The 27,358-nt window shown below is 38.4% G+C and overlaps 2 protein-coding genes and 1 long non-coding RNA gene across 3 annotated transcripts; 1 reads left to right on the top strand and 2 right to left on the bottom strand.

The window, feature by feature from the left end:
* Positions 1-4,023: 4,023 nt before the first annotated feature.
* LOC104941678 (uncharacterized) lies at positions 4,024-4,940 on the bottom strand. Its single transcript, XR_797923.1, has 3 exons — positions 4,852-4,940; positions 4,570-4,660; positions 4,024-4,089 (listed from the first exon to the last, which is right to left on the bottom strand). It is a non-coding gene; the product is annotated as an uncharacterized lncRNA (long non-coding RNA).
* Positions 4,941-8,411: 3,471 nt separating this feature from the next.
* mgat5 (alpha-1,6-mannosylglycoprotein 6-beta-N-acetylglucosaminyltransferase) lies at positions 8,412-14,005 on the top strand. Its single transcript, XM_010766811.1, has 11 exons — positions 8,412-8,438; positions 8,540-8,709; positions 8,797-8,919; positions 9,740-9,873; positions 9,987-10,120; positions 10,831-10,974; positions 11,885-12,031; positions 12,598-12,711; positions 12,808-12,882; positions 12,981-13,132; positions 13,794-14,005. Exons 1-11 carry the CDS (start codon positions 8,412-8,414, stop codon positions 13,990-13,992), a joined length of 1,419 nt encoding a protein of 472 aa, XP_010765113.1. The 3' UTR covers positions 13,993-14,005.
* Positions 14,006-18,503: 4,498 nt separating this feature from the next.
* Positions 18,504-27,074, bottom strand: LOC104941677 (transmembrane protein 163-like; the record flags this gene model as incomplete). Its single annotated transcript, XM_010766808.1, has 3 exons — positions 18,504-19,383; positions 19,531-19,672; positions 26,963-27,074. Coding segments are annotated over 3 exons (315 nt in total), but the record flags the coding sequence as incomplete, so codon positions are not given.
* Positions 27,075-27,358: the final 284 nt, after the last annotated feature.

The following is a 27,358-nucleotide window of genomic DNA, read 5'->3' as shown; positions in this document are numbered from 1 at the left end:
ATTTGCATCACTTCAATATGTGTGGAGAAAATGACTTGTTTTAAGTGATAATATATTGTTAGGAGTTTGTATGAAAAATATTTTGACGAGAAGAAAGAAAATCAGTTACCTTAAATTTCCCCATACAATCTGGGTGGTTATCCATAGGTGGTAGAGGGCAGTTTGTGTCCTCTTCAATTTTCTTGTCTACAAAAACACACAAAAAGCTTTGTTTTTTCAGAGATGCTCTATCGATTAAAATGTGATATTTTACATCTGTTAGTTTATTCCTTAATTTCTATCATTCCAATTGGTGATGTCATTATAGAATGTCTTCATTAAATTCAAGGCAAAGGTAAATAAGACAACCTTCAAATTTCCACCAACTGCGCACAGGAGTGGTTTAAAAAGTTCTCATTGGATGATTGCTAAAGACTGAACCTTGTAGTGTATGTGGAGCTTGCGTTCCTCTCCATTGTGCTCAATCCCCCTGAAGCTACATTGTGAAACGGTGAGCAAATTCTTCCACTTTGTTAGAGGCTACGATGCTCGTTCACATTCTTGAGTATTTATTTTTTTGTTGAATACTCTTTTTATTGTCCTTTTTTAAAAACATTCAGACATAACATACATACAACATACACCCGCACATTTGTGCAGACTAGTTAAAAATAAACTTAATACAATCATGTAGCAAGATATCTGTGTATATCTCAGCATGCATAACATACATAATTCCTTAAATAAAAGCACAAAGAGAAAATGTATACGAATACAACATTATAATAATTATAATGGCCTGAGATGTGGCCTCATTATAATGAGAAAGATCAAATAAGAGAAAATACATTATCCTTAATGCATATTGTTTTTTTAGTCAATGCTAAACAAGGTTTTTGTTCTTAACATTATTCATGCCTTTTACGTTAGAATGTATGCATGTTAAAATAAGGCATTGTGGGAATACAGTTGCCATTCTACTTTCAATAAAGAGTACATTTACCAGGTTTTAATGGTTGAACTTTCTCCACCATCTCCTCCTTCTTTTTCATTAGAGGCGGGGCTTTCTCCTTGTGTGCCAGATGCAGTCGGAGCTTATCCGCACGCAGATCCTTAATCATCTCATCTTTCAGTTTTCCTTTCTCTTTTTCAGACTCAATTTGAAATTGGAATAACTGCATTTCTGCTTTGCAGTCCTTTAAAGGAGGCGGGGGGGGGACTGAAATAGAGATAGAAGTGTTAATTTGAGAAATGATCCCTTATAATTTCAAGAGGCTAGCATCTTAAAATATCTGTGTAAGCAACCTGCTATACTTTACAAGTATTACTAGTCGAATATTCATTAAAGCCTGCATCACACTGTCCCGAAATTGACACCAGATGGACACACGATAAAGGAAATGTTCAAATTCGGCTCTGATCGTAACAACATCGGTCCATTCGTGAGGGCATCTTAAGCCATCGTATGACCGCTGGTGGAGTTTCTCAGGCTCCGGCAGCAACTTCGTGAGCGTTGGCAAAATGTTTGACATGCCAAAAAATTGCCGAAAGACCTTTCGAAGGTTCATTTTCGTGTTGAATTCGTGTGTCCATTTTGCCCTTCGTAAGGCCATCGTGAGGGCATCTTGTCAAATCGTGTCATCTTCGTCTTTCCTTCGTGTGATCATCGGTGCCATCGGGCATTTTTCCGCCTCACGAAGACAATACGAAGGAAACAAGAAGCTGCCCGATTGTCTTAGGAAGGCAACACGACTAGGTGAAGCCCTCGTAATGCCGTTGTCTAGCCATCGTATTATAGTATGATGACATCGAGATGGGACCACGGTGTCGGCGAAGACAGCCAAATTTGAGTAGCTCAAGCGTTTCCCATGTGTCATGGTAACGTGGACATATAAAAGGCCAGCCTCAGAGCATCTTCCTCAGTCAGTCCTGAGCAACTCTAAAGAGCAGAGGCGTGTATAACTCCCAAAGCTTCAATCTTTCTTGCATTTCCTCCCCTTTCTCTCTCTGGTTGGAGACTCAGTGCTGTCTTCTTGGACCTCTAAATCCTCAGTTTCCTCTGCTTTCCTCTTCTGAGTTCTGTATTCACCAGCCAGCTTCTTCCATCTGCCTCTCCCTGCCTTGGGTGGCATGTTCAAGTTGAATTAAAGTTGAATTTACTGTGTGTTCTGCTCCCAATAATCTCTGATCAGCAATTTAATTTCCCACGTGCGGCCGAAGGTTTTATACCATCGGGATGTCACATGACGCCTTTGCGACCTAGTTCGAACGCATCGTACTCTCAATACAATGTCGTGTAGCCATCGTGTGTCCTGCGGGTATAAACTACAATACAAATTCACATCTTCGTGTTGCCTTTGTGTGTGGTTCGGGTGCCATCGTGTGGCCTTCTGTAGGCATCGCACTTGCTTCGGCTGTTGCTTGGCTGTTGACCAAGTTCGGGGCCATCTTCGTGTGAAATTCACAATTCCATATCCGTGTGTCCATCTGGTGTCAATTTCGGGACAGTGTGACGCCAGCCTTAGCAAATAACAATAGGAATAGGAACATGCATTTTTGATAAAATAATTGTATGATATCAAATCAGAAGTGTGACAAAATCGTGTATTTGATTGGCAGTAAATAATCCATGAAAATAACTAAATTGACAATATCTTATCCATATGACAAGTATTGTCTTTGTATTAATGTCTCTCTGCATTGAGCAACATTGTTTTCTAAAAACCCACATGTGTGACATGATTTTCTTTTAGCCTGGTTTATACAAACAAACAATGCGCTGTTGGGCAGCCCTGCAAGATGTTTTGCGAGTTACGAGCATGTACAAATGCTTGTATGTTTAACAAGTCGTTTGTTTAAGTATCCTCCAAATCGCGAAAGGGCATACAAACTAATGATTCAGTGAAGAAGTCAATGAATCTTAACGTGATCCCCTTAATGCCGAGGACGAATTAATTCCAAGTCCTTTCGAGGATACCCTTTATACAATTCCTGTAGAGAAAGCAGTGGAGTATTAAAGTATTTAAACAACTACAATCTTATAATTAAACAAAGGATGGTTGAATATGCTGGTAACAAGTTCAATTTGACATTGTTAATATTGAAAATAAATCCATTATTATACTTTTTTATTTGAGCTATACGCTTATATGTGTAGGCTATTTGTGGCTTCTACACATTGCAGAGCCTTCGTTACGCAAAGAACCTGATGATGTCACTTTTGGCTTGCACACCTTGGCCACAGGGATACTACGGCCATCATAAGGCTTTCTGAAAAACCCTTGCACTATTATTTTTGACTGAATTATACTTAGACGGTCTTACTACTGGAAAAACACAAGAGCACCTATGTGTGCTGTGTGCGTCTAAATCCACTGCTGAAAATATTCCCTACGTTACAGCACATTGTATACATTGCCAAAGCAATGCAGTGCCAAGCTGTTAGTTCAAGTTATACATTACACATTTGTGATATGATCATTACACATTTGTATACTGATGTTTATTCCTCACAATTATATAAACTGTATTGGTATTGTAGAGTTTTGGCTTGTAAACCTGGGCATTGTGGGCATCTTAATTTGTGATCTTACCAGATTTGAACTGTTGGATTTTCTTCTCGTCCTTCTCTAATTGTAGCTTTAGGAGTTCCTCCATGTGAGCCACGTGTCGCTGTAGTTGTATTTTATCCAAATGCAATTCCTTAATCATTTCATCCTTCAGTTGTACTTTCACTTTTTCTGCCTCCATGTGAATCTGGACTGACTGTAATTCTTCTTTGTAGTCCTTCAAGGCAGGTGGGCCATGAGCTGAGAGAGAGATTGTGCTGTGAATTAGAGTAGCCATCCATCTACTTTGAACATATTTTCAAGAGGTTGCATCTGAATAGAGCTGTGAAAGACATACTTTATTATAATTACATATAGAATATTCATTAGGCAATTATCACCAAGGACCCATATTTAATTTAATTTCACTGAAGAACATGAGAGCTCTGACACAAACATGGCAGAAAAAATAAGTCTTGTATGAGAGTTTGCTCACGATTGTCAGAGGATTCTGCGATGTTCAGGAGATCATTGATGATCTTGATAATTCTCTTCATTTTTTCTAGAGGAGTACAATATTACAAAAAAGGAGATTGAAGGACAGAGTTGAACAGAAAAGTCGGGGGAAATTAAGAGATGTATGGAGCAGTCATAAGCCAGGAGGAAAAGGACAATCTGAACCCGTTTTATCTTATTGTCGCCCTCCATTGTACATCCTGCACCCTTATTATGAATTGCTCAAATATGAATATACTATTTCCTGCTACTGTGGCTAAATCACATGTCCTCAAAGTCTCCGTTCATCCTCTACAATTAAAAAGAATGAGGCATAATCATCCTTTATTCACTACTCTACATTCATTTTACCAAATGTGCTCCACTGTTTAAAGGCTATGTGAGGAAGAGTGAGTGTTGACACTCGCTGAGATCATTATCTTACACCAATAAAATCTATTTTTCTGTTTTGTTCTGCTGCTCCATCACGACCCCAGTTTTTTTTCTAAGCTTAACTCCTATCATTTACTCTTTGCTCTCTCCTCACCTTCAGGCCTGCCTGTTCCCTCCCCCACATTGCCATCCCGCCCAAGTCTGTTGATAGTGGCCACGCTGATGATGTCCTGGTCAGCATTGCTCTAAAAGAAGTTTAGAGAGAACACATTATAGGGAAATTGGTAAGAAAACGTCTAAGAATCAATTGAATATAAGATAGATGATGCCGGTACATGGGTTAGGGTTAGGGTTAGGGTTCGGACAATGATTAAACTGAAATTTGATATGTGAGGCCAATGAATGAATGAATGAATGAATGAGTAAAGATACACACCAGCATGAAATATGGCAAACTCAGGCACCAGATGAAACAAATGCCCAGTAGCAGACACATGGTCTTCCAGAGGGTGTCTGTTGATTTCCTCATGATTCAAATAGCTTCAGCCGGATGATGTAGAGTTGGATGTTTGGAGGCACGGGCCTTGTTTTCAACAAAATAATATGTTTTAGATTAAAAACAGTGTCGTAAGGACTTTTTAGTAAACTTAAAAGTAAAGTTCCTGCATTCAAAATCCTCAATCTGTAAAAGTATTATCAGTATTATTACTGTCAGTGTTTTACTTACTTAATAGTAATACTGCCCCATTGTGTTGCATTTTATTGTCGTTATCCTCATTTAAACACCTGTATATACTTATGGGTAGGTACGTTTACAGCAATTAATTATATTCTTACTGTCAGGTTTGGCAAGGTTCCGGACCCGGAGCAGTATAAATAAGAAGGCAGGTAAGGGGATGTAAATTAAAGCAAGCTTTTAATAAAATAAAAAGCTGTTGCAATACAAAAAAACAACAGGAGCAGGCAAGGGGGAACAAAAGAGAAACAAACAAACAAACAAGCCGGGACCAGAGGCCTGTACCACGAAGCCGGTTCAACATACCCTGGATATGTTTGAGTTACCCGGCCTACCTAATCCAAAACAAACGCGCTCTCGCTAAACTGTCCTACGGTGCTGGTTATCAACTCGGCAACTCAAGCCAGGGTTTCTCTGTCCGGCTGAGTGCGCATTCACATGAAAGGGGCGGGGCTAGCAACATTTGACCAATCACAAACATGGACAAGCGTACTGACAGCGCAGCGTCATACTTCCTGAATGAAAAGTGAACTATAATATTAGACAAATGTGAAGAAGTTAAACTTTAAACATCCATGACTTAAACACTTCACCCTGCAAGGTCAATACAGCTGGTAAAAGAAAAAGTGTTTGAATGCGTACATTAACAGGTTTATGATATCACTGCCCCATCTAAGACACGAGTGGATCTGACTTTAATTACATTTGAGTGTTTCGTCAACTTAATGTGTTCCTTAAAATAATACTTCTGCATACAGTAGGTAGGTGACACTGTAAGTGTTGCACGGCCAGATACGGCTCAAGAAGCTGACTCAGATAAGGAAATATATGATAAATTATGATGCATATGTGATATGAATGATAATGGGACACATCGACGTCTGCACTCACAGTGCCGCGGACTGTAAGTAATGTTACTTTGATCCGGTTACTTATATTAACTTGTGGTAGATATTTAAGTAAGCTTTCTTAACACTAATGTTATAATAGTCAGATTGTTCTGAAGATGGGAGGTGATATTCTATTAATGTTCACGTTCACACAGTCGGTGATTTTTGCCGGCCGTCTTTCCTGCAACGGCAGCTTTTCTGTATTTCCTTTCTCCTGTAATATGACTTGATAACTTTAAACTCCGCACACTGAGCTCTGATTGGTCAGCAGGCGGTGCTTTCACTGAGTTGATCTCTTATCCTGGAACCAAACCAGAGGCCTATACTATGAAGCAGGATTTTNTACAAGACATCTATCAACATGGGTTTGTACCATCCATCCATCCATCCATCCTCTGCTGGAACTGCTACCTCCGCGACCCGACCACGGATAAGCGGGAGAAGATGGATGGATGGATGGATGGTACAAACCCATGTTGATAGATGTCTTGTAATGTGCTGTTGAGGAACCTGTGACCCAAGATTTTCATTCATTGCATACACCGTAGTTTTGTATATGAAATGTCAATAACCTTTGAAAATCTTGAAAGGGATGCGCAAAATAGCCATTATACAGTCTTTAATTAACTATTAGTAGAGAATAACGAGTAATGAATATACTTTATTACTCGTTTCCATTCATGTCAATTGCAGATAAATGTTTAGTCTTCTCAAGCACCAACTATCAAATATATCTCCTGATTGTTGGCACTTGGTAATCAGGTTAACCTCTGAATTGTTGGAGTAGAATTACAAAGTAACAATGAGCTGTCATGTGGGTATATATTAATGCTGCGCATTATGGACACAAGCGATTTTCACCCATTTATTAATTCTATGTTTTACATTTGATAACACCAATGTGTTTAATACTGGCAACTTCTAATTGTGGGAAAAACGAAAACGTTCAGTAGATACATCCCATAGAACATTTTGCGAAACACAATAGCCAGCATGTCTGGGAGGGCGTTCGAGTCCAGTTTTGGATAGTCTGGTATGGTTTTGTTCCATTTCAAACAGCTCTTTGACGCTCGGCGTAACCTTGGCGCACTGCCACTCCAACATCCAATCCCAGAGCTTGAAGATTAATCACGGGGACTGTAGTCCTAAACGATAGCTGGGGATTATGGGTAGTGTAGTGTCTTCGGCCATCCTAAATTCCTAGAGGCCTACGTCTGTTTCCGGTTATTTTTATTTTGAAATTCAGTTCCTGACGGACGACCAAATAAGCCAGAGATTATGGAATTAAACCAATAAATAAAAGCAAGGATAATTGTGTGTTATTGGTGAGTAAATAACAGTGTGTTATTTTGAAAAGAATAACAAATTAGAAGGAAAAAAAGATTTAAAAAATACAGATTTCAGTATTCTGAGGCTCTGAGCCCCATTTATTTTCCTCACAGACGGAAACAAAAGTCCGAAATTATACGATTTAAAATAAAAGCAATAATTGTGGCTTGATATTGAGTAAGAACATGTTTTTATGAACCACACAGCTTCCGGTCTTCCACGACCCGACCGGAGAAAAAGACGTGCTGCAGGTACGAAACACATTACCAGTAGAAATACATTGCTTTTAAAATCGTGCTGTGCAACACGAAAAAAAGGAGAAAATCGTGTTGGTGAACACGAATCAATAGATTAAAAATCGTGTTGGTGAACACGAAATGCCATGAGACTGGGTTGAAACATGACGTCACCGTTTACGTTGCTACAATGCTAATTGTTTATATCACTCACAATTACAACAATGGCAGTCTAAGGCGGTGATGTGTTCATGTTGCTATTAAACGTACGAAGCCAGAATTGAATTGCAAGCAGGACTTTAATCTATTCTTGAGAGTGACGTGGCAAATGGTATGCCAATATGGAATAGTGCCATTGGCTAACCACTACAGTGGTGTGATGCTCGTGCTCCAACCGCTCATAACCATCGCCTAACGCCAGCTGCGACTTTAAAGTACTTATTCTCTGTATGACTGTCTATCCCTAACACCAGTAACTTCCCCTTGTGCCTATTACGCCATGAAACCCTTTTTGTTTTGCTTAATAGACAATGTTTGGCAACCCAGCACCATGAATAAAGGATTCTTAAATATAAAGACTTGAATGATGTTAGCATTATGTTAGCATGATATTAGTTTCCATTCTGACTATAAATACCAAGATTTAGAGACAAAAAACTAAATGGTCCTTGCATTATTTACCTTCTTAATCTATCACTAAGAAGGGGCATTTGTTACCACAATGATAGAAAAGGGGTTGTAAGGTGAATGATAACTCAATGTTGCAACCTGTTTAGATACAGTATATGTTTGTATTGATATTAGAATGGTATCAGATCAAACAATTATTTTGGTTTGAGTTTTGATGAATTCTGGCAACAAAAAAGTATGAAAAAAAAAGAAAGAGAGGATATTTTGTTGCATGTTGTCCATGGAATTCTAACTTTGATCTAGATTCTGGTGCATCCTGGAGTGGTGACAGCTGAATCTAAAGCTAGGATAGCAGAGGCTGCCTTCAATGGGGGCCCCCTTGGGGAACTGGTCCAGTGGAGTGACCTCATCTCCACACTTCACATCCTGGGTCACCATGTTTACCTAACTGCCTCCTTACCTGACCTCCGGCAGTGAGTGTGCACACAAAAATAGCCTTATTTTGCACTACGTTTAATAATAATGCCTCTAACAATGCTCATGTTTATCTCTCCGTCTAGTTACTTTGGGGTGGACACAGGTGGCTGCCCACATTTTCATTCAAATCCGAATCTGATCTACACAGACATTATCGGCCTTAGGCAGATCAAGAGTGTACTAAAGGGACCTTGGTTCAAATACAGGTGAGTATCAGGATCCCAGTTCCTGATTATTGTTACGTACGTGTGAGTTACATGTGCGGCACATATGTGTGTAATGTGTCTATGATAGGTAATTTTAACATTAAAATGCTGAAACACTTAGAAGGAAGGATCTTGATGACTCATGCAGGAATGACTTATACAAGTGTACTCTATGTGATTAAATACAATACTAGTTTACAATATGTTGCGAACAAACGTGGGCGTTATGGAACATTAGTCGAAAAAGTAGTCATTTACAAATAATGTTTTGGTCATTTTGTGTGCATTTGGAAGTAATTTAAAGCCAGTTCCTTTGCCCAAGTCAGACAAAGAAAGATGAGTTCAGGAGAACAATATATATAAATATTTTATTTAGTGCAGAAGTGGTCAAGTATGAGACGATTGGCGATTATCCTTGCACAGAGGCTATGGAAAGTATATCAACTCAGGAAAACTTTGGGAAAAGAGTGTTTTAAAAGACAGAGTGCGTTGGAGATAGTCGTGATACAGTAGGGGGAGGAGGGGGAGAAAGGAATTATGACAAATACTGAAGCACATTAAGGATGTGTGTATTTCCTAACTAGTTTAATTATTTCATTTGAACATTAAAATACTAGTACTCAACTTTCAATCCTGGAAAGCACTAAAATGAAGTCTCATTGAACGATGTGTGGATAGGGGCGGTTGATCACCCATATGCACATTTTAAGTCAGACTTATCTGTAGAGACAGAGATAAATGCTTTGTGCTGTTAAATATACATTTACTTTAGGATTATTGCGCTTATGAATGTAACCGTGTACCTGTGTCTGTTCTTCAGGTGCATTATACGGGTGTTGGATACTTTCGGCACTGAGCCAGACTTCAATCATATATCTTGGGCCAATAAGCACAAGCTTGCAAGTCCATTTGGCGGACTGAACATGATCCCACTGCAGTTCTACACCATGTTCCGTATGTATCTGCTTCATTTCAAACAGCTATTTTACACATGTGGCTTGAAGAACAGATATGCGTATTCTTTCTGTCTCTATCCGAATACATGTGCCTTCTCCTCCTGTGAGCAGCTCATACACCGGACAACACATTCCTGGGTTTTGTGGTGCAGAACCAGCTGATGTCGGAACAAAGTGAGCTGTTTAAGTCTAACAAAAGACAAAACCAGGCACTTGTATACGGAAAGAGAGCCGAATTTTGGGAGGTAACAATGCGCAAAAAAACTAACATTGTAATAACCTATTTTTTTTTAAAAGGCCAGAAGATATTTAAGGGAACCAACAGAGGTTGAGGAAATACACATATCTTTACTGTAGTGAAGTTATACCACAATGTAGGAATACTCGGTTATTTCAAAGTTTGGCATTGGTACATTTCACTTAAGTAAAAGTACAAAAGTATTTCCATCAAATTATACCTAAACTACCAAATCTGAAAGTTCTCATTATGCTGAATGTCAATTTTTGGAATATTATGGATTCACTGGATTATAATAGTGATCTTTTAATGTGAACATATTTTTCATTTTGCAGCTGGTTAAGGTGGAGCTTATCTTAGTGATTTATTTATTTTTTATTTTAATTTAATTTAAAGTTATTTTCTGTTTCTTAATCCATAATAGTGTATTCATTAGTCAAAGTAACGAGTAAGAAGTACAATACTTTCTTCCAATTGGTAGTGGAGTAGAAGTATGAGGAAGCATGAATTGGAGAAAAGTACAAGTACTGCTTTAATGAACTTAGTTACTTCCCACTAATGAGCACCCATATTGTTAAGATGGTGTGTATTTAGTAGTCTGTTGGCTCTGTCTTTTATTCATTCAACCCCCATCGAAAACGGGCATGTGTATTTTGTGACACACCCGCTTCTTTATCCAGCAAGTCACCCTTTGCTTTGTCTGCTGTCACACTGCAGGGTAAAACGGCATATCTGGATGTCATCCACAAGTACTTAGAGATCCATGGGACAGTTAACAACAGAAACGCTCTTCCAAATTATGTGAAAAACCATGGCATTGTGAAAGGCACTGATGTTCAGGCCCTGTTGAGACAAAGCAAGGTGAGTGTGTCTCCTCTAAATTTTTGTTGACTTTGGCTGTACTTCGTCCTCACACTGCTGAAATAACAAGGGCTGTCAACGTTAACGCATTAACACTTGTGATTGGTCTGGAAACCTTAACTTTCTGTAAAACAAATAAACAAAAATTAGTCACATAATCACGTTTTGACCGTAATTTCAGCGCTGTAGGAACATATATTGTACATAGTCCTCTCAACATGAGAGCAGCAGTAGAATAATACCATAGGAGCCTAGGCCTTGTGTTGTGCACATTATACATTACTATTATAGCGACTCAACGTGACAGCAGGTTTGACAATACTTTGCCTAATAATCGAGAAAGTATCCAAACTAAGGTGAGCTATTATAATGAAGTGAAAAAAACCATGTCATGATTTCATACATTTCTTTATTACAACCCCTAACTTGTATTTGTTTTATCTCCCCCAAAATTAAATTAAACACAAGTATTTTAAACCTGTGATGATTAACAGGAGATTATTGTGATTAATGCAATACATTTTTTGAATAGACTGACACAACTAATAAAGTTGTCTCTTTTACATTACCGTATATTATATTACATACACACTATTTAATGTCTTAATTTGACACAAAGAAGAATGAGAAGGACGCAGTTTTTCTTTTGCATTGAACATATTTTGAACTGGCAAAAGTTTTGTTTGAGTGTGGTTCTACCTTTATATATAAAGTCTATGGGTCCTACACAGCATTCGTTTGTGATGACGACCCTCCCTGTGCGGCACACTGGAGCAGAATGTATCTGTTTTTGTTCTGTGTAGGCTGGCACCGTGTGGCGACAGTAAAGCAGTGCATGTGGGACCCATATAACTGTTGGTGTGTTGGAAATAAAGTGAAGGAAATACTAATCTGTTTGTATCTGTTGTAGGTTTTTGTTGGATTGTCTTTCCCATATGAAGGCCCCGCCCCATTGGAGGCGTTAGCCAATGGCTGTGCTTTCCTGAACCCGAAGTTAAACCCTCCGCAGAGCAGTCTGAACACCAAGTTCTTCAAGGGAAAGCCCAACATCAGAGAGGTCAGCACTCATTTTAAACTGAATCACTTACCATGGTCTGACAAACAAGTTAAACACCTGTAGATTCTACGGAAGCCCTGAGAGGCAAGTGATATGGTGATTTATGTCTGTTCTTAATGGTTTTCTCAACTGTTATTATGTCTAAAGAGTAGGTGAAACATGTTCTTGCCACGGTAATCTTTCTAAGCCCCCCTTTTTCATCTGCAAAACTGGTTTGAAGAAAGTCATTTTTTTCTATGCAGCTTCTTTTTTTCTAAATGTATTACTGTGAATCTGCAATGAGAACTATTGCCATAAAGGATATTAAGTTCCTTTTTCCTTCCCCATCTTTGAAAACAGGTGAAGAAAAAGTCACATTTTGTCTGCTCATGTTGTTGTTATTGTAATGCTAACTTCTGCCACAAACTTCCAGCAATCTTATTCAACCTCAAAACAATGAACAAGCAAATAATGACCTAGCTGATTTAACAGGGAGATTAATCGGATATCCTTACTTAATAAACCATGTATGTTTTATGGTGGTATTCTATATTGTTCAGTTTCACTGTAATATGTTTGTGTTGCAGATAATATCCCAGCATCCTTATGCTGAGGCCATCGGAGAGCCCTACGTATGGACGGTGGACATGAACAACTTAACAGAAGTGGAAGGAGCTCTTAATGCTATTCTCAATCAGACGGTAGGAACCTTCTATGGTGTAAAATCTACCTATCTCTCAAAATCGACAGTGCATTTATGGAAGCTCATGTTTCTTTAATTGTTTATTACATTTCAGATTGAGCCCTATCTTCCCTATGAGTTTTCGTGTGAAGGGATGCTCCAGAGGGTCAACGTCCTGATAGAAAAGCAGGTTGGAGGAATGTTGGTTTATGAGATGGAAAATAGATCAGACTTCTGATAATTCGAGAAAGAATTTACCTTCTCATTATGTTCACATTTTTACCTCAGGATTTGTGCAGCAGTGCAGCAAGCTGGCCCCCACTGAGCGCACTCCAGGTTGTAAAGGCGCAGATGTCCTGTAAAACTGCCTGCCAGAAGGCGGGGCTGATCTGTGAACCGGCATTTTTCCCACACCTTAACAATGCAAATACTCTTGCAAAGTAAGTATTCATTTCACGTCACTTTGCATACACATGGATGCGATTTGGTTGGTATCAACTCTGTAGTCATGTGTCTTCATAGTATCGTTGGAGAGCTGTCTCCATTTTATTGGATACAGGAAAGAAAGTTCACATAAGTTTATAAAACTATAAACATATAATTTAAATTGGAAATGGTTAGAATACAAGTGTTAATGGAATAAGAAAACGATAATGCTATCATGATATGTTCAAATGTAATCTAGTTATCGCCAAGAATAAATCATTTCTTTGAATGAGAGGTTTTCACAGCAATACAGTATAACAAAAAACAGTATGAAATAAAGAAGTGTATGTTGAAGCATATCGTATTTTATTGAGGAATTTTACCGGTGGATTACAGCCAACTCAATTTCTGGTATTGTGACATCCCTGTCTCGAGTAGAGTCTTTTAGAGGTCCCCATTGGTAGGGTTTACAGAACCAAACCCATCTAAATCCAGACAACTCATACCAAAATGAACATACTTTGAATAATTTGTGGCTCACATGCTTGATCCCGTGCAAAATTGCCAGTAGCAGTATGGAGGATATTTGCATCTACTCCCACTTTGAATCCTCTGTTACCAATTAAATTGCATACTTTGAATAATTGGATTAACAGCTTTCTCTTTTTTTTCCAGGAACAGTGTAGATTGTCAAACATCCGAGTTCTCCGCCAATGGCTTGGTGTTTCCTGCCTACAACAGCACTCAGCACTGTTGGTTCCAGTCTGACCCCCTCCTCTTCAGCTGTGTCCGATCAGACGAGTCTTTGACGCGCGTCTGCCCCTGTAGAGACTTCATCAAGGACCAGATAGCTTTATGCAAAGATTGTATCTAACTTATGGTAGAAAACAGAACATGTCATTGCCTAATTAATGTCATTAAAAAGTATTTATATTGGTCTTGTCTGAATAGTGACAACTCATACTCCCTTGTGTACTTTCGGCGAGGTTTTTGTCATCCTCACAAACAAGCCAAGGTGTCATGATATCACATGTTGCCTGGATAAAGGACCACCAATGTTTCATTTGAAAGAATCAGTTGGACTACATGCCGTTTTTAATGTTTGTACACAATTATTGGGTTTGTAAAACCCGTCATGGTTGGTCTTTAACGTTTTACGGGGAACACAGATGTTATTTGTAGCCATTTGACAGCTGGCCACTAACCAGCTTAGCATTTACAAGCTTACCTCTGGCAAAGAATATAAATCACAATGGTGCAGTTTCAGATACGTTTCTGATGAAGCATTCATTTATAGTTTAGTCCACATAGTGTTCAGGCACTCCTCGACTTATACTGGGTACTTCATTTGCCAAGTAACGGGGCATTTGTCTGTAAAGCATTACATTCAGCCAATGTCTGTCTGATGGAAATAGAAGTCAAGGATTATTCACAGTCTCCTGTATCTCCAGCACACACACTGGATGCAAACAGCTTGTCATGAAGAGTGAACCAGGAGCAGGAGGAAATAGTAAACAGGAGCTTATAGAGGATATTCTTTGGTTTCGGTTTGTGCAGACAAGGCAAACAGACTTATTTAAGACAAGGATACAATAACTACTGACCTGAAACCTTACTGTACTAAGAAACAAGATTTAGGATTAGGTTAATATGACACTTATGACAGTCACCCTGTCATTGCTGACAGTGGTACCCTTATTACCGGGGCATCGCCATTGGTAATTTATGCTGCATACCTGACTTTCTTCAGAGCAGATAATCTTCAAAAAGGGGACTGCCGAATGAAAAGCAACAATCATATTGGAAAAGGCACCAAAAAGGCTCTCTTAGGAGGCCATAACATAACTATTATTTTTGCATAAAACACCAAGATGCGTTTTTTTATGTGATGTCTACGTTTTTGTTTTCTTATATTTTGTTCCCCCATTCTTGATAATAGTGATATTACAATTATTGTTTGTATATTACAATGCAGAGCAATACATTTAGCTGAGTTATCTTCCTTTCGTAACATAATTTCTCTACCTCCTGTTCAGCTTGGTAGAGAAACTCCCTCTGGAGGGAACCTTTGGATTGTAGTCTTCGCAGACCATTTAGTTGCACGAAAACCTATACAGGAAAGGGAAAACCCTAAAAGCAGAATAGAGTCCCTTTAATCCAGTTTTTATTTTGTCCTTATTGCCCTAAATGAGGAGGCTACATGCTCAGTAGGCGGAGGATTTCCTCCTCCCGCAAACTTATCAACACAATTACTTTTAGGCGAGCGACTAGTGGTTATTAATTATTAGTCCCATGTGCAGACCACCACTACCATTACAAATATATTTAATAGTTTACCCCCAAGGCTCTCTCTGTGCACGCTGACACCATCTCATCATCCAGAGCCTCCTGAGAAAACAAGACATGTAATTGGTCTATTTATTCCATTATCTTTTTTCTTCCACAATGCATAATTGTGATGCGTAACTTCCCCATTTACTCCCCCATGACAGTTGCGTGGTTGGAAAAAAAACAAGAAAAACTTTTCTGAACATTAAGCAGGATAACACTTTATTAATCAATAAAACTTTGCTCTTTGACAAAGAGATACCTCATAGTTCTTTTACATAAATAAATGGTGTTCACATCATCTGTAATACCACTGATGTCATTACTGTACAAACAGATAAATAAGAACTCTGTTAGTGAGATTTATTGGAAATTCAGTTACATTTGTCCATGTACAGTATGTTATGTTGTGTGTGTGTGTGTGTGTATGTGTGTGTGTGTGTGTGTGTGTGTGTGTGTGTGTGTGTGTGTGTGCGTGCGTGCGTGCGTGCGTGCGTGCGTGCGTCTGTGTGTGTGTACGTGTGTGTGTGTGCGTGTGTGTGGCTGGCTGCAATGCACTTGTAACCACTGAAGCTATGCCAAGCTGTAAGCAACAGAGAAGTGGTTAGTATTGCTATCATAATTTTGTGAAATGAAGTCAAAGTAATGATTTGATGTCTCTTCTTGGGGCACTAATAATAATACATCTATTCATCCATCCAATACACAGTATAATTTAATGAAACACACATCAGAAGAGAGGAACTGGTGTTTTCAATGTTTTGGCACGAGCTGCAGAAATTGGACATGTTTTTGAGCTATTTCAATGGAACAAAAAAATGGATTAGATATCATACTGCCCGGCAAATGAATATGGAGGTTATGTTTGTGCAATTTGATAGTGAGTGTGAAAGTTCAAACATGTCTTTAGGCAGATAGAACAACAATCACATTATAGATAAATGAAGAGCAACTGCAATTTTTGGTGATCGTAGAATTACAGCTATATCCAACATATATGACTATTTATTTTGGTATTCAGCTGTTGCACTGACCTGATTTAGAGTGAGTGCAACAGCTTCAAATATCACCCATTACTAAGGAGTAAGGGGCCACAATCCCAGCACCCGGCCTACATTTTAAATAGCTTGAAGAAAAAAGCATGAAAAAACAAAAAAATGCAAAGAGGTAGAGGATTTCGCTGCTAAAATCAACGCAATATAGTTATCCATATGAGCTAAAGCGCAAGTAGAGCGTAGCATTGTTAAGAGTTTGTTCTGTGCCTTGTCATGTAGTTATTTGCAAGTAAACACTGTGCTTTGCTAGTAAAAGTCGTTGTAAAGATTGTCTTTTATGCATCAGAGGGGAAACATTACAAATCAGTGTGCTGTTGGTGAGTTGAAGTAGTGCGAGAGGATTCACACCTTTCAGTTATAGCTATTCACAAAATTAAATTAAATATCATAGCAATAATGTCGCACTTTGTCCAGTGTGTCAACTGAGAGTTGATAGTTACAGCGTAGAGTGGATGTAGGCGTCGTCAGAATCACTGTCCTTGGATATGCTACTGCTCGGAATAAATGTAGACTATTTTCCTAGATAGTAATCATAACTTTTGTCATGTGGCTTTTTAACACAAGGGGGCATAGAAGCACTCTCAATCCTCATTCTGTCATGTAGACAGGGAAAATGTATTATGGGTCATGGGTAAAAAGCTCATGCAAATATGTTTGTGCTTAGCAAAGGGTCTCTGAATTAGTTAGTACATTTATTTCTATAATTTATTAATCAAAACAAATGTTGCCAATGAGTGAAATTGCTAATTTGGAGGGTTTTCTATTTATTCTGAGAGGATGACAATGGAGGTATATCTCCCAATTGTGTGACGCAATTCATAGCCTTTCAACTTTTTTAATTTTTTGAAAAAAACGTTCTGGTTGAAGTTATGACACCCATGTAGTTTAAAATTAAGAAGTAATTTATGATGCATAATTGTGTAGCGATTCATTTTCAACATGTTCAATTATGATTTGCTTGACAATCAGCTCCTATTTTGAAATTAAAGGATCCTTGGACAGCCGCCTTCATCCGCTCTGATATTTTTAATTTAAAGTGCAACATTTACAGTAAGATTTATGTAATTACACCAATAATTTACAGTAATATGTAAAACAACATTTACAATATAAGCAATATAGAGCAAAGATTCATAACTATATGCAACATTGATCATCCTGTACTTGAATTATATGCTGTCTAATCTGAAAAGCCTATTATGTAAATTACTAAGACTATATTTATGACTTCATTTTAACCGATGCACCCAAACAGTGTAATAAACATATTTACAGACCGTGTGGTTTGTATTTACATTCAGTTCATTGCACATAATGGTTGATAACAATGGTAACATGCAGAACAAATGAGTAATACACAGGTATGCAGATGCAGGATTGGAAGAAGCAGCATCTCGGAAAATGATATTCCCTCAGGCTGCTTATCTTTGTGCTTTGTTTCGTCTTAGGTCTGAGACTTTGTCTTATCCAACTTTCCACATTAAAATGTGCAGGCAAAACAACGAGAAAAAGTCAAAAGAAACATGAATAAAATATTAAGAGAAGTAATAAATATCCCAATCGGATTCAGTACAAAATTCCATAGAGAACATTATAAATCAAAAGGATTGTAGAAAATCGTACCAGAGGCTTTCTGGTAGTGCCTTTGACTATATTCATAATTTTAACGTGATGAGGTGTTAAAACCGAAACATATTACGTTTGTTTTTCCATCTTACCCATAAAGAACTCGGGATTTATGAGCACTCATCCGTTTCAGTACATTTGTAGTTATTGCATGTGTTTGTAAAAAAACAAAAAACAAAACACTATACACTATATGGCAATGGAACATATGTAAAGTCAGTTACAGCAGGTAAGACAAAACTGACTAAATACCCCCAAATCATTTTTTAATACGTTATCGCCCATTGTGCTAAACCTGGCACTGTGCTGAAATGTGCTTGGATACATTACACACAGTATAGTAGCCATCAATGTTTATCCTTAGTGTCTTATGTGCTTCTGTTTAATTTTAGTTGAGTTCCTAGATCGAGGCTGACCTCAATGTGTTTGCTGATGCCTTTGAGCAGCAGTGTTCGCTGACACAGGACTGCACATGTGCTATTCTACTTTCCCTCTCTTCCTCTTTCAGCAACAAATTAGGATCCAAGGTTGCTGCTTTGAAGAGAGGAGGCTGCTGGGGCTTTGAAACAATTTGTGTCTGATTAAGGACAGAGTCACCTGTACTTAATAATAATTACAAATAAAAATAGGAAATCTTAAATTGGTGAGCAGACCTCGACTTGGAGTTTGTCTCTTCCAAATCTCATTATACATTTTCAAAAAATATGACGTGGGAGAACATTTCTGTTTGTTAAATGTTGACCATTTAGTCATTTAGACTGAATATATCCACTATGACGAATCAATACACTGTAGTCTTGATTGTGTATATGTCATTTGAGCAATTAGTGTTATCTCCATGTCAGACAAATACTGCTAAAAGGCAGGAATCTCAGGTCTTGTGGCTTTCCTTATTCTAGGGGCCTTTTTTAAACTGGTTTTAAGGACAGAAAGTGACAAAGGGCAGAACATAAGTATTTAGGTGTTTTCTCTCCAGGATTTGGTCTTCAAACAAGTCCTTCTCTGTCAAAGATTATCAGATGTCTGCCTTTGTGTGTGCATTAATGTGTGTTTCTTGATGTCTGAATGCACTATGTACAGTATTCACAGCGTGTGTTGTGCTGCATGTTCAGGTAAAATGTGTAGGAACGTGTGTAATAAAGACAGAGAGAAGAGGGCGGGGAAGTGTATGTATTTGAACCTGCAAAACACACATTCACTCAAAGCGCTCGTAGTTCCTCGTTTGCCTCACGCGGGGCACCATGTCCACCAGGAGTCTGTGGGCAAAGAAACAAGGTCTCATTGTATGTAAATGTGCATAAATACATTCTCCAAGGTGGTGCAGATCCTGCTGATTTAGCACTCAGCATGAATGACAAAATATGGATAGGCCTAATAATATATTATTATTATTTTTAGCTTACTTGATGCCATAGGCCATAATGATGAGTCCAATGAGAACTCCGAGGGTGCCATCCAAAAACCAGACGTCAACGTGGTCCTTGTAGACTTCAGCGCTGATCAGAATGGAAAATCCCATGATAGAACCAACAATAGAGTTAAACCCTGAAAAAAACACAGAGGTGTGGAAAATGTAATCTAGAAGTACTGAATCAGAAGAAGGCCGGATAATAAGTTCCCAAACATATAAAGAAACAACATTTTACTTGGAAAAACAAAACACAAATGCTTTCACAATGAGAAATGCGTCCTTAATAATGTTGAAAGGTTGCATTTGGACTTAGAATAAATGCCTTTTAAATTATAATGAAACAACTTGTTTAAAAAAGGAAATATGTACAGTATAATAAAGTACATTATAATATGTTACATTGTCAATTGCTATTGGAAAAGACACCATTCAAAGTCAGCTCTGCATACCCGTCCTAACAATCGAGAGAAAAATAGTTCAATGATGTCACAGGGAGTCTAAATGAGAACACGTGAAATAGTAAAATACAATTGTATTTTCTGTTAAGTCCTCATCCTGCTGCATGGTCTGTGTTCTAGGGAATTCCTGTATACATTAACTTTAAAAGCAGACCAAGCCTACTAAATAATAATTGAATGCCTCTTTGATCACAAAGAAATATATGTATGGTGTTTCTATGAAAATAATCCAATAAACAGAAGAAAGTCTGCAAACGTTAGGTTATCATAAGTCAAACATATACTCTTGAGTGAATTAATTGCACTAAGATCTGCCCTGATTCAGGTCACCTTGTGGAAATGTGTTCAGAATACTGAAAATGTCCATCAAACAGGAAAGTTTCGTCAGCAAAGAAGTCTCAAAGGGACTAAAGACCTATGGCTCATAATATCTGATTAAATTAGGTCTGCATTACGTTAAAGGTTAAGCTTTAAAGGAAGGACTAGAAGACTAATTTCGGTCCGTTTATGAATTGTTTGTCTGAGTAATGAAGTAGTCTAAGTAGTGGTAGTTTCAGTTTCAAATATGCTTCACTAATCCTGATTATGACCAATTTAAGAATTTAGGTGAGAAAGTGGTAAATATATTTCAACGAACATCTCTTTATCTGAGGGCACAATCTTGTGGTTATGAAGGAAAAGTCTGACGTTTTGAATGTGGAACTTATTTGGAGTTAGATGAGAATATTCATGCTGCTCTAGTGACTGCACAGTAGAAATGAAGCTACAGCAAGCAGCCGGTTAGCTTGGCATAAAGACTGGAAACAGTGGGAAACAGCCCACCAGAACCTTTAAAGGTCCCCTATTATACTGTTTTTCATCAATATATTATAGGTCTCAGATATATACAAAACATTTCTCTGAAGTGTTTGGCTACAAATACCAAACAGATCATTGTAGCATCCCATAATCCCCCCTGTTTCAGCCCTGTTTCAAAAGTGCTGATTCTCTGTCTGTTACTTTAGATGAAAATAAGGAGCCACTCCCCACGCCCCTCTGAGAGATATTTGGTTACAAAGAACTCAATGGTGCTCTAGGACGAGATTCAGGTGATAAGGTGGGGGGGCTAATGGTTACACAAGCCAAAAAATCGTTATGACATCATAAAGTGGCCAAAATCTGATCAGCTCATTTTCAGACAGGTTTTTATATAAATGGATCAGAACAAAAAGTGAGCGAATCTTTTTTCCTGAAACATTCAGAATCTCTTTACACAGACGGGACACATGTTGATGTAAAAAATATATGAGAAAGTGGATTTTGCATAATAGATGACCTTTAACATGTTGTTTCTCAATTGGTTGAACTTTACAACAGTGCAAGTGTAAGGGTTAGGGTTGGGGTCAGGGTTAGGGTTAGGGGTAAGAAGATCAATTGTAGTTTTACAGAGGGTTAAATCTTGGATCTTATTTGTCAGCCATTGTCCCTCTGGAGTTCCATCGTCATCGTGAGATTGCCTGTCATACAACTTTTAAGGTGCTAAAAGGCTAATTTATTCTTAAATCCTTTGCATAGAACCTGACTAGCTATTTCCCCCCCATTTACCACACAAATACGAAAGTTGTATTAGAACATTCATGAAACTCTATCAAGACCAATTGTACTTTTCCATACAAGAACTTTCCTGGCTATATCATTCTAGAATACGTTTACTGTATTTGAGTTACCCCAAATAGGGGCTTATGCATTTTTTATAATTACATTTCTCCTTGTGTGAAAGCTACTGCAGTAGGTTATTATCTCGCCCACAGTAAGTGTATGGTCTTGTGGGAAATAAATCCAGTCTCTGAAATCAGCAACCTAAGGTTTATTGGATTGATGCCCTGTGCTTTCTGAGATCTGGGAATAGCAGTGTGTGTACGCTGTGCTTTTGTTCATGTGCACGTGTCTAGCAGCCAGATGGTCATGACCTCTTCTTTCAATCAAGTTATTATAAGAACAACTTTCTCTGTAACAGAAAAATACACGCAAAATCTGTTTTGTGGTTTTGGCGTTAGGTTCAAATAAACCCTGGCTCTTTACACATAGATCAGGACTAGGGAACAGTCTTTTGATGTTAATCTACTTTATAAATCTGCCACACTACATTTCAAAGAATTAGTTCTGGACCGACTTAAATTCTAGAATGCAGGCTCGAAAATGACATTCACGGAACAAATGACTATAACTTAACTTCTAAAAGGGGTAAATTAATAATCTTTTTTCTCAAAGCAATGATAAACCTGTGAGCTGGATGTAGAACAGTCAGAATCAATATAGATATGTTTTATTTTAAAGTAAAGTCAGATTGAACATAGTGAAAACATTTAAATTATAGTGTCCGTCCAAAGAAAACCCATTACTTATAGTGAAAACCACCCTTGAATGATGGGATAGTAAACTAAAAGCTTTATCCAAACTATGACATATACTAAGTACCCTGTATCAAGATTGATGCAAAACAAGTTAAATTTGACCTTTTTAGAGAGATTTAGAAAAAGAAACCCACTTCTAGGGTCATTTGGGTGCATTTTCCATATCTCTGACCCATCTGTCGATTTTGATGATTGACATCTGTTTTTAACCGTTAGAGCCAATAGAATCGAGGGGAAGTTCCTAAAATCCATCTAAACATTACCCATTGGTGAATGAGTGATGCGTAGCTAGAAGGCCCAAAACCGGAAGCTGTCATACACTCTTGTTGCAGCTAATATTAAATCTCCGTTATTGACATAAATATGATGATGAATTATCAGTAATCGTTTCAAAGTGACACAGACACATTGGATTAACCTTCAGCAGCGTTTTTATCGTTGTAATGCCATTGAACACAACTTTTGATCAGAAACAGCAAAAGGTAAGACATATTTCCCGATTTTGCTCCGTAAAGCTCCGTTGTGTGATGTCTGGGTTCGCTTCCACTGCCGCAAGTTTTGATCGCTCAGTGATGATACTTATACCCCTAGAATCTGTGGAATCTCAGCTTGCTAGTTAAATCTTGTTTGTGCAGATCCGATAAGTATAAGTATGTCTACCGTGAGTTCTGTGCTAAGTGCGTTAGCATTTTTCTCTCAGGGCTCATTTAGACGCTTCTTGTGAGACTTGTGTTTTGTTTCGGTGAAAATGGTTCGTATCGTCAGTTAGCTGAGTTTCTTCCCGTTAAGTGGGTATGACACATTAATAGGTTTTTAAATGTTAAGAAGCCCTGAGACATAGTTTCGTGAAAAGAAAACCTGCAGCCCCCTAAGAGATAATTAAATATTAACCCTAAACAAAGCAAATGTTTGTGTTTCCTTTATATCACATGTGTCAAACTCAAGGCCCGGGGGCCAAATCAGGCCCGTGATTGATTTAATTTCGGCCCACAGGATAATTTGTAATTACTATTAGATCTGGCCCGCCGGTATATTGCACGCACACCTTCACTCAATCCTGAGGATTTCCTCAGCTCAGAGCCTGACCCCAAACATTGATGAACTTGCACCCAAGATGAGATGCCAAATATCTGGCTTGAGCTAGCATCACAGAGCAGCAAACTGAGTTTTGCACTTTTTTTCTTACGACAACACGGCATGTTTGTTTTTTTTAAGCTGTTGTTGGCCTGTGGAAAAGTGTAATCATAAGAAATGACTCCGGAAAAGCTGCAGATAGTCATAAGAAATGAATGCAACTGATTATTTAATGTTCAATGTTGGCAATAATTCAAGCTTTGTTAGTTCCAGGTTTAATATGTGCAATAAGTTAATTTCAACAAGTTTTGCATTAAACATTGAACCTCGACTAGTAACCATTTTTTTATTTTGGCCCACTGTGTATTTGAGTTTGACACCCCTGCTTTATATGATACAATATGATAATAATGTATTATCAAATCAAGTCTGAAATGTAACTTGAATCACAGCAGCTCCATTTGCAACATCAAACAAGGACAAATATTAAGACATGATAGAAGGGAACACACATTTACCATAAAGGCCGCTACACACCAACCCGATTTTGGGAGTCAGAGGCAGTCGGGCATTCGCGGCCCCCTACTCAGGTTGGTGTGTCCCGCACCGTTCTCTCTTTACAGGACATTTTCACACTTCCCGCGGCCGATTCAACATGTTGAATCGGCCGCGGGAGGCCAAAGAAAGTCGGGACAAAGAAATCACTCTGATTGGCTGTTCAGCTTAGCGAGTCAGTGCATGAGAAGCGAAGCGGAAGTGAGGAACCAAAACAAACTATTAAGAAGGCACACACAGACGGTTCATCTTTTTCATTTTCCTCTCACCTGGACGCAAGAGTTTATTTTTTATGTTTACATGTTTTCGATCGACGAGAGAGAGTGAAAAGGGAACCCAGACGCTATTTGTTGTTTGTTTATATCACGCAGTCTGTTCTTCTTCTCTCGGTGTAAAGTCTGTCTTCCGGTTGTTGCGTCTTTTGAATGACGAATACACACTACCGCTGCCTGCTGGTAAGGACAGTTATTGCCACTCGTCAACTGAAGTCTTTGCGGTGTACGTTCGTAGGTGGGCGGTGTAGCCGACGCAGGCAACGTAGTGGACGTAAAAGTCGGGACGCCTTCGGTTCTTTGGTCTCAGGTTGGTGTGTGGCGGCCTTAACACTGGGATCACTGAGAGAAACATGCTCAAGACCCTCTAACGTACATTAGATCTGGGATTTAACTCAAAGGAGTGCTTCAGTTTGACTTTATTGGTATTATTTAGGGCCGGGACTTTAACGCGTTAATTAAGATTAATTAATTCCACAAAAATTAACGCGTTAAAAAAATTAACGCATTTTAATCGCACTTATTTTTGCACCGCGGAACGTTTCTCACTGGATGAGTTTCAGGGGTACCGATTATACTGGAGCACCAACTAACGTTCATGACTTCAGACAACAACAAACCACAGTGAACAATAGTCCGTGAANTGTACAGCAAACCAAAGCACAAGAGCGGCGCTCAAAAGAGAAAGGACAAGAGAGAACAAGGAGATGTGACAGCTAAACTGACGAAATTCTTAATTATGTGAGTTGGATGTAGAAAAGTCAGAATTAATATAGATGTTTTTACTTTAAAGTAAATTCAGATTGAACATAGAAAAATTTTAAATTATAGTGTCCGTCCAAAGAAAACCCATTACTTATAGTGAAAACCACCCTTGAATGATGGGATAGTAGACTAAAAGTTTTAGGAATCCAAACTATAACATATAATAAGTACCCTGTATCAAGATTGATGCAAAACAAGTGACATTTGACCTTTTTAGAGAGGTTTAGCAAAAAAACAACCACTTCTGGGGTCATTTGGGTGGATTTGCCAAATCTCTGGCCCACCTCGATCGATGTTGATGATTAACACCTCTTTTGAATCGTTACAGCCAATGGAATCGAAGGGGGAGTTCCTAAATCCACCTACACGTTACCATTGTGGAATGAGAGGGATGCGCACGCAGCTTGCCCAAACCGAAAGCTATGTTACGCTCTGAAAACTGAAAACCGAAAACTAGGTTATAGCCATAAATATGATGATGGATTATCAGTAATCATTTTAAAGGGACACAGAGACATTGGATTCAACTTCAGCAGCGTTTTTTTAAATCATTTTAATGCCATTGAACACAACGTTTGATCAGAAAAACAGCAAAGGTAAGACATATTTGCCGTTTTGGCTCCGTAAAGCTACGTGGTGTGTTGTCTGGGTTTGCCTATACTGGCCTGAGTTTTGGTTGCACAGTGATGATACTTATACCTCTAGAATCTGTGGAATATCAACTTTCATTTGATATCTTGTTTGTGCAGATCTGATAAGTAATAAAGTATTTTTATCGTGAGTTCTGTGCGTTAGCATTTTTTCGCTCAGGGCTAATTCAGAGGCTCGAGAGAAAAGCCTGCAGCCGGGTTTAACAGGTTAACAAGTCTATGCAAAAAAAGTAAAAACCAATAATAATTTAAAAACATTATGGCATTCTAATCTTTTATTTTGATGACTTCATCAAATAATGATCGGTTAAAAAAATAACCCCAATTAACCAGCAAATGTCGAGATTTGTATCATTAATCGATTAGAACAACGACGATCTTGTCTGCATTGCAGTACTTTAGGTTCCTAGCTATGCTGTTAGAGTGGGATGTCCAACGAGGGAATCCTCTCAAACTAATCCAGATACATTAAGATTAATCCCAGGGTCAGGCGTGGACCCCATCCAGTGAGAGGTGTAAAATGTTTTGGGTTCAATATGAAAGTGTGGAAAAACCCTAAGTCAGAAGAAACGTTCTACCTTCGGCCCTGCTTTTTGCACCAAGTTAGTGAATAACCAAGGTTGAGTTGTGACGTTTTTCTCTACGGTTGAAAGATCTAATGGAGTTACTAGATTTAATCGACAGCTCTTTTGAATACTTTTCATTGGTTAAGTATTGTGAAAACCAACAAAGACTCAAAAAGGGTAACCAATGGCATTGATTTATGACAATGATGGCGTTACAAAGTTACAGACAGCGACATTTTGTACTTTTACATTGAAATATTTCTAGTTTTTCGTAAGTAAGCAGTATGATACAAAATATATTTTGCCACTCTTACGCATGTTTTTGTCTCGCTCAATAGATAGGATTATTCAACTCTATCCCCTGTTAACTTCCCCACTTCCGTAAATGCAAAGTACATTTTTAAGGATTTTTTTTTCTCCATGAAAACAAATATTGCCACAGCAGGAAAGTCTGTTTTGTAACTGTTCTGGTTGAACTACTTCTCATTAGCAGAAGAGAGACACAGACATTGATCCTCAACACTAAAGGCTAAATAAATCACCAATGAGAGATGTAACACCAGAGTTTTCATTGGCATTTATTGAGTAAAATTCTATTTCCTTTGCCAATTTTACACGCTTTGTTAAGACCTCTTAAATTGGGGAACTTTTCATTTATTTATGTGTGTGTGCGGTTGCTTGTGTACCCTACCGTCAGTGATGAGTGCCCGGCTAGTCAGCACCCTTCCCAGCATGAACTTGGCCACAGCTAGCACAGCACATGTGATTCCGCTCACTATAGACACACTGTAGAGGAAGTCGTCCTGTGGAAAGACAGGAGAGAGAACATGGAACATTATTTGAATGATTAATTTCTGGTAAACCGTGTGTGTGGAAACAAACAGAGAGAAAGCTACAAACTGTCTGTAGAGCAAACAGTCAAAAGCACCAACAACATCAGTCAGAAAGAACCAACCACCAAGCTTTCCTCAGCTCACAACCATAAATAATATATATACAGGCTTGACTTGGTGCATCAAGCCAAGGTCATTCAGATGGCGCCTCTAAGTGATGTGAGGCTCTGGTGTTTTTAAGTTTCAGCAAAAAA

Source organism: Notothenia coriiceps, unplaced genomic scaffold (assembly GCF_000735185.1).
Source record: "Notothenia coriiceps isolate Sejong01 unplaced genomic scaffold, NC01 NC01_scaffold00003695, whole genome shotgun sequence".
Taxonomy (NCBI): domain Eukaryota; kingdom Metazoa; phylum Chordata; class Actinopteri; order Perciformes; family Nototheniidae; genus Notothenia; species Notothenia coriiceps.
Note: the sequence above shows the minus strand (reverse complement) of the source record. Positions and strands in the feature narration are given on the sequence as shown.